The 14,209-nt window shown below is 38.7% G+C and overlaps 1 protein-coding gene and 1 long non-coding RNA gene across 13 annotated transcripts in view; one reads left to right on the top strand and one right to left on the bottom strand.

Annotated features, from left to right (window-relative positions):
* The window catches only part of CDK5RAP2 (CDK5 regulatory subunit associated protein 2), a 281,439-nt gene extending 277,642 nt beyond the window's left edge, over positions 1-3,797 (bottom strand). For 3 of the 10 annotated variants that reach the window (XM_077143500.1, XM_077143506.1, XM_077143548.1), the window contains exon 1: positions 3,474-3,794. In XM_077143500.1, coding sequence (XP_076999615.1) covers positions 3,474-3,529 — 56 coding nt within the window. In that variant the 5' untranslated portion in view covers positions 3,530-3,794. Of the gene's footprint in view, positions 1-3,432 lie in introns of all 10 variants that reach the window. The other 7 variants (XM_077143511.1, XM_077143532.1, XM_077143561.1 and 4 more) reach the window with 6 other exon arrangements.
* LOC143668956 (uncharacterized) overlaps positions 3,253-14,209 on the top strand; it is a 53,291-nt gene continuing 42,334 nt past the window's right edge. Inside the window, exons 1-3 of one of the 3 annotated variants that reach the window (XR_013168640.1) lie at positions 3,253-3,334; positions 3,678-3,834; positions 4,110-4,813. This is a non-coding gene — a long non-coding RNA (uncharacterized LOC143668956). Of the gene's footprint in view, positions 3,335-3,439; positions 3,835-4,109; positions 4,814-14,209 lie in introns of those variants that run through there. The other 2 variants (XR_013168638.1, XR_013168639.1) reach the window with 2 other exon arrangements.

The raw sequence follows: 14,209 nt of genomic DNA, 5'->3' as shown, positions 1-14,209 counted from the left end.
AATGCATATAAGCACTTGGCGTATAGTAAGTACCCAATACATGCACCTCTTGTCATTTCTGTCATTATTATCATTATTAATATGCTTATCATTACCAACAGTTCTGGGAATCAGGTACCAATCCACATACTTTAAGAATGTTAAAGAAAAATGCAGAATTCACTGATCCAAGAAGCTGTACTGGTTGGATTATATAAATAAGTTCAGTGAGGACTTGGAGACATTGGCAGAAAATGGAACCATAATAGGAGGTATGACTTAACACAAAAGACACTACCTTGGATTCTAATCTAAGCTCTGCCACATACCTCTCCAAGCCTCACTTCCTTCATCTGTCAAAGGAGAACAGCAGCCACTTCAGAGAAATTGGGAATTAAATAAGATACACAGCGCCCAATAAAGTTCTTGCCATACTGCGGGAACACCATAAATGGGAGCAATATCACTGTCACCTTAAAACATATAGTGCTTTATAATTTATAAATGACATCACTGGAATTACCCAATTCCCTGAGGACCCACACATTTTTCAAAGGAAAGTGCAAAGGCTTAGCCAGAATCACATGGTAGTTAAGGATAGAACCAAGTTCACAATCCAGGCCCTTCACATCTAACCCCCAACAATTTGTCCACTGTCCCAGTTGTAAATTAGAAGTTTATGGAAGTTCAGCTTGACTTCTTGGCAGTCTGTTCTTTATATGCCTCTAAATCTGAATTCAATCTGTTTTGGGGAAAATTGTGCCTGACCACCAAATTCTAGCATTGGAATAGACTTTCAAGACCAGACCAAGCAAATAACTGGAAATACCATAAAAGTTCAATATCAGGACAACGAGTAGATAAAACGTGCCTGCTATAAAGCAGAACATGCCTTCAAATCCTGTTTGGTATCAGGTAAACTATAAATACACAGCAAGACAAAGGAAATGTACTGAAATATTAAAAATAATCATCTGTGCGAAAATCACAGATGTTTTTCTTCTTTTTAATTTTCTGTAAGTCTCAATTTTCTGCAGTAAGCATCACTAGAGGGATAAAGTCCATTTTCCAAAACAAATTTTAAAAATTAAGATCAAAGGCAGGCCATGGTGGCTCAGCAGGTAGAGTTCTCGCCTGCCATGCTAAAGACCCAGGTTCGATTTCCGCTGCCTGCCCGTGAAAAAAAAAAAAAAGATCAAGTTCCACTACCACCTTTTACAGATGGTGGACCAAAGGCCCAAGGTTATTGGCCAAGCATAGGCTGGAGTCTGGTCTCTATATGCCCAAGCCAAGATCAATCACAGCTGAAAACTACCTAACAGGCAAAGTCAAACAATTTGATCTTAGGCAAGCTACCCAAAGGCAAACATTAAAGTCTGAAAAATAACATCTGATATCCCAATTCTTAGAAGAAACCCACCATGTAATGAACAAGTTCCTGTTTGGTTCCTGCCAAATTTCCACTTAAAGTTAGGCTACCAACTTTAAAAATGTTATGAATCTCTGACCTCTGCATCCTCCAGCTGGTTCCAATTAACACCTCCAGCCAGGAGCAGTTCCTCTGTCCCTTGTGAGGTTCTCTAAGCCTGATAACTAAGGTTGGGGCCTGAAGGATTTTTACTAGAAACCAAAATAATGAAAACAAAGGAAGAAAACTTAGATACGATTTTATCATTGTACGCATTGGGAGCGGAGGTCCAGGGAGGAGAAAGAACCTCAAGGGTTAGTGGCAAAAATGAGGCCAAAATCCCAGTCTCTCAGCACCCTTTCCACTCGCTGACCCTGTGCCTAGACCACCCAAAGCTCCTAAATGGATATGGCATGCAGTAGGGTAAGTTTCCTCGTGGGCAAAATAAAGTATAATGATCACAAAAACCTAACCAGAACGGAGCACTCCAGTACAGGCAACCACGCTCAGGATGAGACAACCTCCCATTTAATCCTTACCACAGCCCTTCTGAAGTAAGTGGTATTTTTTAAATGCTGCCACTTTTTTTTTTTAAACAAGCAAACAGGTCCCTCAATTTAATAAGCTAAAAATCCCAAACCAGCTTGATTTCAAACACCATGCTCACTACTCTGGCAACCCTAACATTTTCAACTGGGTTGTGGTGAAGACAGCATGAAGTAGGCAGAGGACTTAAAGCACTTAGCACAATGCACAGCTACAAAGGCAGCTATTTGTTGTATATTCGTTGAGGGAAAAAATGAACCCTTGCCTGAGCTGCACCATCCCCTTCTCCGATCTCACTCTAATGGCACCCAAAAGGAGTTATCTCTTTCTGTGCTTAAGTGGCAACAACTGTTCATTCACACAAGACCCAAGGAGAGCTGTTTCATTTTTAAAGTGTCCTGACAGCTCTTGGACGGGACTGGACATTACATTCAGACTTACAATTACACTAAGTGTACTTCTGTTTGTAGTTCAACAATTCACTTTCCTTTCTGTTCCCTTCTCTTAATCAGAGCAATAATACATAATTATAAGTCAAAAAATACAGATAAACCTAAAGTTCACCTAAACTTAAAGTTCACCCTAACTACTCCTCACCCCTATCTTAAGACGCAAGTACTGTTGTCAGCATATTCATTCTTCCAAGCCTTCTTCTGTGTATTTACACACTTAGAGAAATAGTTTTATTCTGTGATTTAAAAAAAACATAAATGCCATCATACTGCACATATCATTTTACATCTTCTTCACACACGGTGTCCTAGAGATGTTTACATGTCAGTACAAATGAATTTACCTCAATATTTTTAACTCCCACAAAGCATTCTACAGCACTGTTTTTCAAACTTTACTGACCACAACCCTTAGAAGAAAATATATTACCCTTAATTCTTGAACTATTTCTATTGTTCTACTCGATTTTTTTTAACCTCTGGCTACAACCTACTAAACTGAATTTCATGACCACTAATGGAACACAAATAGTCAGAAAGACACTTTTTAAACAACGATTATTTTCCCACTCCTCTACTGATGGACAGTTTACAAGGCTGAATTTGAATCCAATTCTGTCTGACTCCAGCCAATACCTTAACCACTGCACTCCATCGCCTCAGTCTCCATAGTCCTATGAACAAAGTCTGGACATATGGACTACACTTCCCATAAAGAAAGCAAATCCCCAACCCTGAATGAACCATAAAATCTCTTCAAAGGCCCTACTTAAGACGCCATATCCCCCACGGAGCCTCCACTTATGGCACACTCCAAGAGGCCCCCTTGTCCCGCTCTTTCAGAAAACCACTTACCCGTCCTTCACACCCTCCTCAAAGTACGTCTGGAAATATCAGAAGCGGGTGTGTTGCAGATCGGGTCCCCCAGGAATCCCCACAGTTTCAGAAGGTGAGCTCCCTAAGAACAGCCCCACCCTCACCCCGCAGGCAACCCACCCGACACACTACCCTGTCAGGAGACGCTCACACGCACACACAAGAGCAAACCCAAAGATTCCTCAAGGCGAATCCTGGAGCCCGGGCCGCACCTGCAGCCGCTCAGCGTCCCGGGGAGGGTGACGTTCTCCTCCAACGCCGAGTTCATTATGGGCACAAATGCGGTGGTGGCGTTAGTGACTGTGGTAGCGGCGCCACTGGTTCCCGCCCCCACCCCCACACTCCCCACGCTGGAGCGACCCGCCGGGTTTCCCGGGTCCCCGCCCCCTCCAACCCAGCTCTCGTTCGAACTCTAGGGGCGCCGCTGGAATTCAAACCGCAGCAGCCGCCATCTTTCCCCGCGCTTCTTCCTACGGAAACGAGGCGGGGTCCCCGAAACGCGCGAGATGAAGCCGACCGGCCAAAGCTACAGACCGGGCAGGGAAGCTCAGGCTGGCGCCATCTTTACTAAGGGTAGGTCATCCGCACCCTAGGAGGACTAAAAAAAAAAAGAGGGTTCCGACGGCTCTTTTTTTTTTTTTTTTGGTGAGGGCACTTAGGCCGAAGTCAGGGCAGGCGCCATCTTTGTTGAGGGCGCATAACCGTCCCGGTCGTTAATTTAAGCGGGAAGTGGGATCCTGTCTCTCACGGACCCACAGAGTTTTTAAACTGTGTTTCCCTTTACAGAATGATGGCTCCACGTCCAAAGGCTTTCGCCTTAATTTTTTTTTTCTTTTTTGCATGCGCAGGATCCGGAATCCAATTCGAGTCTCCGGCATGGCAGGCGAGAACTCTGCCACTTAGCCACGGTTGCCAGTCCTTTCGCCTTAATTTTAAACTCATATAATCGGGTGCTGCCTTGCTTTGGAAGAATCCTAAATGTGGAATCCCAACTCAAGTCCTAATTTGCGTAATTGGTTTGAAGTAAATAAGTTTATCTCTATGAACCAAGAAGTGCTCAGCGACACTCCCACTCCAATCTCTCACCTAGTGATCCTTTATTATCTTTAGGGCTCAGCACCTAAAATCAGTAAACTGAGGCCCAGAGGGAGAGAATGGCTTTCCCAAAGACATACACAGTTAAGTCTGTCGACCTAGGCCGGATATGCGGCCGCTGCCAACTGGTTCATGGCTCTCTCCATAACATTGACTGTCTCTATTTAAGCACACATCTACCACTAAACGCCTAGATAATTTTGACGAAACCTGATCAGTGAAATCAACGTTCCTCTCCCTATCTCAGTGCTACCACCTTCCTCTGCAGGTTGTTGGGAAGAGTAGTGGATGAAAACAACTTGAAAAAATGGGTGAGTTGGTAGGTGATGACTTTCCCTATATCCATAAATAAGCCCCCTCTTGGCCTTAGTTTCATCATTCTTCGATTTAAATGCCATGTTCTAAAAGAGGCCTTCCCTGATCCTCCAGTATAAATAAGGTCCATTTCTTGTTCTTAGCACCTCTTGTTTTGCCTTGGTAGCATCTACCAGATTTTGCAATTATGTATTTATATGTGTGTGTGTGCATTTCAATCTTTCTGTTGCATTAGACTGAAAGCTCCATGAGGGTAGAGACTGTGTTTGAATTGTTCACTGCTATATTCACTACATATAGCATATATTGGGCCTGCTACCCAGTATGTGTTTTTAAAAATGGTAGGTGAATGAATGATTCAATCACTCAATCTGGAAAATGGGGCTAATATCTATCCTGCAAGGTTTTTGTGACCACCTGAGATACCTTTAAGAAGTCAGTCAGTGGTAATTGCATGTTTATTCTCTCTCTCTCTCTCTCTCTCTCTCTCTCTCTCTCTCTCTCTCTCTCTCTCTCTCTCTCTCTCTCTCTCTCTCTCTCTCTCTCTCTCTCTCTCTCTCTCTCTCTCTCTCCATTCCTCCTCTCTCCCTCCCTCAGCTTTAGTGAGGCCCATAAGCCAACGTCTGTCCCTTTTCCTTTCCCAGTTCTTCAAGCACCCCAGGATCGATCTAAAAGGGAGGGAGGGCAAGAGCCAGTTGACACACCCAGTGTCCTGCCCCAGATAGGGGGCAGTCCTTGAAGCTTAGAACCAAAACTCTTTGCAAGTGCTAAGGCCAGAAGATAAAAAAGTGCATCCAAAGCAAGGAAACTGGAATGTCAGAATAGCCACACTGGTTTTGTTACCAACTCTCTGTGATATTTGGCAGACCACCTCTTATCTCTGAGACTTAGTTTCTACATCTGTAAAATGAAAGGGTTGGACTGGATGGACCTTTCAGGCTCTCGCAGTTTTGGAGATGATTTCTCTGTTTTTATTTCAAAGCTACTAACACAAAACCAATTATTTTTTTGGTGAGAGAGGCTAAGAGAACAAATCATCACTTCCCTATGAAAGAACAATTCAGTTCAATTGTTGAAAGCTCTTAAGAAAGGAAGCAAGAAGATAGCTTACTTATTTTTGAGTATCTCTTATGTGTCACCAGGCATATAACCGTCATTTAACCCTCACAACAAGTCTCTGGAATAGGTACTACTAATATTTCCTTTTATTTACAGAATGATGAGAAAACTGAGGCTCAAAGAGGTAAAAATAATTTACTGAAGGTCCCATTGCTGGTTGGTATAAGTGAAAAACCTGAATTTAAGCCCAAGTCGCTGACCTCCAATGCCCTAAGTATAGATGCAACCTGTCTTCCCTATTTGTTTTTCTCCACTTTTGAATTTGGGTCTAAGAGGTGAAGTCTATATCCAGACAAGAGTATTTCAGTGCTGCATTCATGGGACTCTACCTTTAGTAGCTTCAAGGTAGCTAAGAAATCAATCTTAGTATCAGCAGTATGATTACAGGATTGTACATCCTGTACAGGTGTATTACAAGTCCGTACACCTGATTTCTCTATCTGGAAACTCCTCCAACATATCTGTGAGCTGAGGTCCCTTTCCCTGGCTGGAGCTTTTGTTTTCCTATGTGTAAAATGGGGAGGACAATGCCAAGCTCACATGGATACATTATCTAATTAGATACATTGATAACTATCAAGAAAAAGAGCTTGTGAGTTATTATGATTAATCCATTGCCCTATTCAACAAATGACCGTACTCCTGCACTATGTACTAAGCCCTTTAATGACCCTGAAAACTGAAAATAGAATAATTTGCACAAAGGATAGACTATTTAGAAAGTTGTTTTTCCTGCTATTTAGTGGTTTCATGGTCAGGGAGAGAGAGGTCTCACCATGACCTTTCAGTCAAGCTTAAAGATGATGTCACCACCAACTGTTTGTACTATCTGGAGCCATCTCCTTGACAACAGCCACCCAACCACAAAAGCTGGCATTTTTATTTCCCTGGGCAACGTCACATCAAATGGCTAAAGCCAGTAGCTTGGAGCCAGATGTTTCTCATTAGGATAGAGAACACAGCTCAACACACATGAAGTGCCATTTCTAAAAACAACGATAACTTTTTGCAGGATAAATACATGCATGTTGGCACTTTGCACTGTTTCATTTTATCCTCATGAAACCATGAAATCGATTGGAATGATTTCCATGTTCTAGAGATGAGGAAACTAAAGTTCAGAGAAGGGAAATGATTTGACCAAACCCACAATTATTTTGGTTTGGTTTTTTTTCCTACTTAGAAATAATTTCAGACTTAGAAAAAAGGAATTCCCCATATAATCTTCACTCAGCATCCCCAAATGTTAAAATCATAACTAACCAAAGCATAATTGTCAAAAAGAGTAAATTATGTTGATAGATTTTCTAATCTACAGACCTTATTTAAATTTCATCAATTTTTCCATTAATGCTCTTTTTCCAACCCAGGGCCTCCATTGTCAATACATTGTCACATCTCCTTAGTCTCTTCCATCTCTTTTTCCTTCATAATGTCAATCCCATTGAAAAACTTGCCAGTTATTTGGGTTTGTTTGATGTTTTCTCATGATTACATGCAGGTTTATATACTTTTTGTGAGAATTCCATGAAAGTGATGTCATGCCCTTCTTAGGGCATCATATCAGGAGGTACATGATGTTAATATCTCATTAATTAGTGATATTGTGTGTGATCTCTTGGCCAAGGAGTGTCTGCCACATTTCTCTATGTAAAATTACTATGTTCCCTTTGTAATAAGAATTTTGTGGGGGATACTTTGAGGCCCATGTAAACACTTGTTTTTCATCATAATTTCACCCACAAATTTTAGCATCCATTGATGATTCTTGCCTGAAACAATCAATACTGTGGTGTTTGTCAAATGGCGATTTTCTGTTTTCATCATTCCTTCAACATTATTTCTATATTTATTAATCAGAATTATACATAAGAAATTCATTCAATTATTTACTTAAATCAGCATGGACTCCTCGTGGATATTTATTTTAGTCAATGGATTGTACTCCATTACTATCGTTATTTATTTTGTTATGCAAATTGTCCCAGATTTGGCTAGGCCACACTTCTAATTAAAGGTTATGACAAGATTCATACCCAAGTCTCTCTGGTCCCAAGGTCAGCAGTAGTTCTGCCGTACCATGCTGCCAACGACTGACACTGGCCTAGTTTCTTGAACCCTCTGGGCCACTCAATCAGAAGATTCTGAGTATCCAAATCCTGCTGTGCAGGAACACTAACCTGCAGTCTTGGTATCAAGAACTCTTCCCAGCCAACTCTCACCATCAGCAGTCCTTATTACAGACTATTTTCCAAATAGTTCCCACTGTTTTCTCAGTGATCTTAGACCTCTTATTCAACTTTTGGGGTCTACTTTCTCATCTGTAAACTGAGATCATTGAGGTACAACATTAATATTTCCTTAAGCTCTGATATTCCATGAATAACTGATATTCACTACAATGTATTAGTCTCTTACTGTCATGTATTAGTCTCTTACTATGTGCTAGGTAGTGTGTTAAGTACTTTACAGTCAATCCTCACAGTCACCTTATGAATCAGAGACTGTTTATTTTTTACATAATTGATTTTACAGTTGACAAAACTGAGGCCAAAGAAAGGTTTGGCCTGGACTTGCTGACAAAACAAGCACAAAAGGAAACCTTCAATGCAAAACCAAATAAATGCAAACCTTCAATGCAAAATCAAAAAAATGCAAAACTTTAGATGAATGGAGGAAACCGATTGAAAAATAACCTTACTAAGATAATCAAATGCCCCAAACACAACATAAAATGAAAAAGCATATTGTGCTGATTAGAAAGGATTATGTACCCTAGAAAAGCCATGTTTTAATCCTGATCCATCTTATGGAAGCAGCTGTTTCTTTTCATCCTTATTCAGTACTATAGGTTGGAAACTTGATTAGATTATCTCCACAGAGAACTGACTCACCCAATTGTGGATATCAGCTTTTGATTAGTTGGCTTCCATGGAGTTGTGACTCCACCCATTCCAGGTATGTCTTGATTAGTTTACTGGAATCCATTAGAGGAGGAAGCATTTTGGAGAGAGTACCTTTTTTAGAGCCGTGAGAAAGGCACCAAGATCCATGAGAGCCATGAGAACTACCAGAGTCCACACAGCCAGAAATTTTTAGAGATGAAGAAGATATATGCCCCTGGGGAGCTTCATAAAACAAGAAGCCTGGAGAGAAAGCTAGCAGACATTGCCATGTTTGCATGTGCTTTTCCAGTTGAGAGAGAAACCCTGAATTTCACTGGCCTTTCTTGAGTGAAAGTAATCTCTTGTTGGTACCTTATGACATTTTAATAGGCTTGCTTTAATTGGGACATTTTCATGGCCTCAGATCTGTAAATTTGCAGCTTATTAAATTCCCCTTTTTAAAAGATTCCATTTCTAGTATATTGCATTCCGACAGCTAGCAAACTAGAACACACATGATGATCCAAACAGAAGTAGCCTAGCCCAATGACAAAAACTCCAGAGGGAACACAGAATATTGAAAAGAATATTTATAAATAAATAAAGGATATCAGGAAGACACTACAAGAGCATAAAGAAGAATTCAAAAGATTAAATAGAAAAATGGCAGATCTCACAGAGATGAAAGATACAGTAGACCAAATCAGAAATATACTAGAGACAAACGATAGCAGATTCAAAGAAGAAGGAAGAGTAAGTGTGCTAGAAGACAAAACAATTGAACTAGAGTGCACAAAAGAACAAATGGCAAGAAAGATGGAAAAAAATAGAGCTGGGTCTTAGGGAAATGGACAACAAGAGGCACACCAATACAACAATCATTTGTATCCCAGAAGAAGAGACAAGTAAAGCACTGGCTGGCAAAGTTAGTTGAAGATATAATCAGGGAAAACTTCCCAATTCTTATAAAAAACATAAATACACAAATAAAAGAGGCCCAATGAACTCCAAATAAAATATATTCAAATAGACTCATTCCAAGACACATACTAATCAAACTGTCAAATGTTGAAGAGAAACTAATTCCTGAAAGCAGCATGAGAAAAGCTATCTACTAAATACAAGGGAAAACACATAAGACTGAGTTCAAACTATTCAACAGAAACCATGGAAGCAAGAAGGCGGAATCTCTCTTGTGGGAGAGATTAAAATCTTCAAAGACAAACAAAGACAGAAAACTAGTCAACAAGAGACCTGGCCTATAAGAAATGCTAAAGGAAGTCCTGTCCGCTGGAAAAAAACAAAAACAAAACAGGAGAGGGAGATCTGGAGGAGGGCACAGAATTGAAGAAAACCAGCAATGTTAATTTAAAGGTTAAAAAGAGAGAGAGGGAAAAGAATATATACATATATATCTGACAAATAAAAACTAAAGGATAGGATGGTAGATGGTAGATTCAAGAACTGCTTTTACAGTAATAACTTTGAATGTTAATGAACTAAACTCACCAATTAAAAGATAAAGATTAGCAGAATGGATTAAAAATATAATCCATCTATATGCTCTTTACAAGAGAAGCATCTTAGACCCAGGGTGACAATTAGATTGAAAGTGAAAGGATGGAAAAAGATGTTCTACGCAAGCTGTAGCCAAAAGAAAGCACGAGTAGCTTTATGTGCTGGTTTGAGAATGTTATGTACCCCCAGAAAAGTCATGTTCTCTTAATCCTCATTCAGTATTGTTTAGGGTGGAACTTTTTGATTAGATTGTTTCCACAGAGATATAATCCACTCAATTGCAGATGTGACCTTTTGATTAGATGGAAGTGTGACTCTGCTCATTTAAGGTGCATTGTGATTAGTTTACTGGAGTCCTTTCAAAGGAGAAATATTTTGGAGAGAGTTTACAGCTGACAAAGCTAACAGGAGATCCAGACCTTTGGAGATGCTGGAAGAAAGCCCCCTGGTAAGCTGTTTGAAACCAGAAACCAAAGAACCAGCAGATGCCAGCCATGCACCTTCCCAGTTGACACAGGTATTCCGCACCCATCAGCCTTTCTTGAGTCAAGGTGTCTTTCTCCGGATGCCTAAGTTTGGACAATTTTTATGGCCTTAGATATGTAAACTTGCAACTTAATGAATTCCCTTTATAAGAGCCATTCCACCTCTCGTAAATTGCACTCTGGCAGCATTAGTAAGCCAAAACACTATACTGATATCAGATAAAATAGACTTTAAATGTAAAGATATCATAAGAAACAAAGAAGGACACTACATGTTTTAAAAAGGTCAATCCATCAAGAGGAAATAACAATCACAAATGTTTATACTCCCAATCAACAAGCTCCAAAGTACATGAGGCAAACAGTGGCAAAACTGAAGGGAGCTTTAGACATTTCAACAATAATAGTTGGAGACATCAATACACCACACTTCACTATAGATACAACTACCGGAGAGAGGATCAACAAGGAAATAGAAAACCTAAACAATGTGATAAATGAATTAGGCCTAATAGACATATATAGATCATTATACCCCAAAACACGAGTATATACATTATTCTCTAGTACACATGGAATATTTTCCAGGATAGATCATATACTGGGACACAAACTGAGTCTTTGTAAATTTAATAAGATTGAAATTATCCAAAGGACTTTCCCTGTCCACAACAGGCTGAAGTTGGAAATTAATTATCAACAAAGAAACAGAGCTTTCACAAATATTTGGAGATTAAACAGCACACTGTTAAATAATCAATGGGTCAAAGGAGAAACTAGAGAAATCAGTAAATATCTGAAGACAAATAATAATAAGAATACAACATATCAGAATTTATGGGATGTGGCAAAGGCACTGATGAGAGAGAAATGTATTGCCCTAAGTGCCTATGTTTAAAACAAAAATGAGCAAAAATAAATGACTTAACTGCTGACCTAAGAATTTAAAGAAAGAACAGCAAACTAACCCTAAAGTAAATAAAATAAGATAAATAGCAAAGATTAAAGCAGAAATAAACAAACTGGAGAGCAATAAAACAAAAAGAATCCTCAAAACAAAATGTTGGTCTTTTGAGAAATCAATAAAATTGATGGATCCCTAGCTAAACAAACAAAGAAAAAAAGAGAGAGGATGCAAACAAACAAAATCAGAAATGAAAGGGGGTTGTTACCATGGATCATGAAGAAATTTTTTAAATCATAGAAAAAAACTATGAACAACAAGCTAGACAACTTAGATGAAATTGACAAATTCTTAGAAACAACAAACTACCTATACTAACTTAAGAAGAAATAGAAGATCTCAGCACACTATTTACAAGTAAAGATATTAAACCAGTCATCAGAAATCTTCCCACAAAGAAAAGCCCAGGACCAGACAACTTCACAGGGGAATTTTATCAAACATTCCAAAAAGAACTAACAACAATCCTGCTCAAACTCTTCAAAATAAATTGAGTAGACTGAAATACCAGGGAACAATGAAAGGGACTGGTAAGGCGTATAGGAAAAAAAAAAAAAAACTCTTCCAAATAATTGAGGAAAAAGGAATGCTACCTAACTCATTGTATGAGGTTAACATCACTCCAATACCAAAACTGGATAAAAACACTACAAGAAAGGAAAACTGCAGACTAATCTCCCTAATAAACATAGGATGAAAAAATTCTCAACAAAATACTAGCAAATCGAATCCAATGTCACCAAAAGAATTATACATTACAACCAGGTAGGATTTATATCAGGAATGCAAGGGTGGTTCAATACAAGAAAATCAGTCAACATAATACACATGTTAACAAATCAAAAAGGGAAAATCACATGATAATATCACTTGATGCTTAAAAAGCATTGGACAAAATTCAGCATCCTTTCCTTATTAAAACACTTCAACAATTAGAAATCAAAGGAAATGTTCTCAATATCATAAAAGGCATATATGAAAAACCCATTGCCAGTATCATACCTAATGATGAGAAACTGAAAGCATCCCCCCTAAGATTGGGAACAAGACAAGGATGCCCATTGTCACCACTGTTATTCCACATTGTATTAGAAGTCCTAGCTGGAATGATTAAACAGGAGAAAGAAATAAAATGCATTCAAATAGGAAAGGAAGATGTAAAACTTTCATTATTTGCAGATGACATGATCCTATACATGGAAAACTCTGAGAAATCTATAACAAAGCTAATTGAACTAATAAATATTCAGCAAAATGGCATCATAAAAGATTAATGTACAAAAATCAATAATGTTTCTATCTACAAGCAATGACCTATCTGAGGTGACAGTTAACGAAAAAATTCCATTCAAAATAGCAACCAAAAGAATCAGGTATCTAGGAATAAGCCTAACCAAGAACTTGTGCACAGAAAACTAAAAAACATTGCTAAAAAGTGTTTTTTAAAATGACCTAAATAGATGGAAAGACATTTCCTGCTCATGGATAGGAATGTTGAATGTGGTGAAGATGTCAATTCTACAAAAATTGATCTACAAATTCAATACAATAATAATAAAAATCTCAACAACCTACTTTGAAGACTTGGAAAAGCTAGCTTTAAAGTTTATTTGGGAGGGAAAGAGACAATGAATAGCTAAAGATATCCTAAAAAAGAAGAGCAAAGTGGGAGGACTACCACTCTCTGACTGTAAAGCTTACTATAAAGCCACAGTGGTCAAAACAGCATGGTACTGTCACAAACATAGAAGGATCAACCAATGAAATTGAATCAGGAGTGCAGAGATAGACCACCAAATCTATAGACAATTGATCTTTGAAAAGGCCCCCAAATCCACTGAACTGGGACAAAATAGTCTTTTCAATAAATGGGCATGGGAGAATGGATTTCAATAGCCAAAAGAATGAAAGAGGACCCCTATCTTACACCCTATACAAAAATTAATTAAAAATAGATTAAAGACCTAAATGTAAGAGTCAGTACCATAAAACTTCTAGAAGAAAATGTGGGGAAACATGTACAAGGTCTAAGAGAAGGAGGTAGTTTCATAAACTTTATACCTAAAGCACCAGCAGTGAAAGGAAAAATAGACTAATCAAAAGCTTCTGTGCCTTAAAAGGACTTTGTCAAAAAGGTGAAGAGGTAGCCAACTCAATGGGAGATATTTGGAAACCATATATCAGATAAAGACTTGATATCCTGTGTACATAAAGAAATTATATAACTCAACAAAAAAAGAACAAACTGTATTATTTGTTAAGCTGCTGGAATGCAATATACCAGAAATAAAACAGCTTATAAAAAGGGAGTTTAGCAGCATTATTTACAATTACCAAGAGATGGAAGCGGCCAAAATGTCTGTCAATAGATGGCTGGCTAAATAAACTGGCATTTACATAAGATGGAATATTATGCAGCTGTAAGACAGAATAAAGTTATGAAGCATGTAACAACATGAATGGACCTTAAGGACTTTGTGCTGAGTGTGATTAGCCAGAAACAAAAGGACAAATACTGTTTGGTCTCACTGATATGAACTGACATTAGTGAATAAACTTGGAATATT

This window comes from Tamandua tetradactyla, chromosome 2 (assembly GCF_023851605.1).
Source record: "Tamandua tetradactyla isolate mTamTet1 chromosome 2, mTamTet1.pri, whole genome shotgun sequence".
In the NCBI taxonomy this organism is placed as follows: domain Eukaryota; kingdom Metazoa; phylum Chordata; class Mammalia; order Pilosa; family Myrmecophagidae; genus Tamandua; species Tamandua tetradactyla.
Note: the sequence above shows the minus strand (reverse complement) of the source record. Positions and strands in the feature narration are given on the sequence as shown.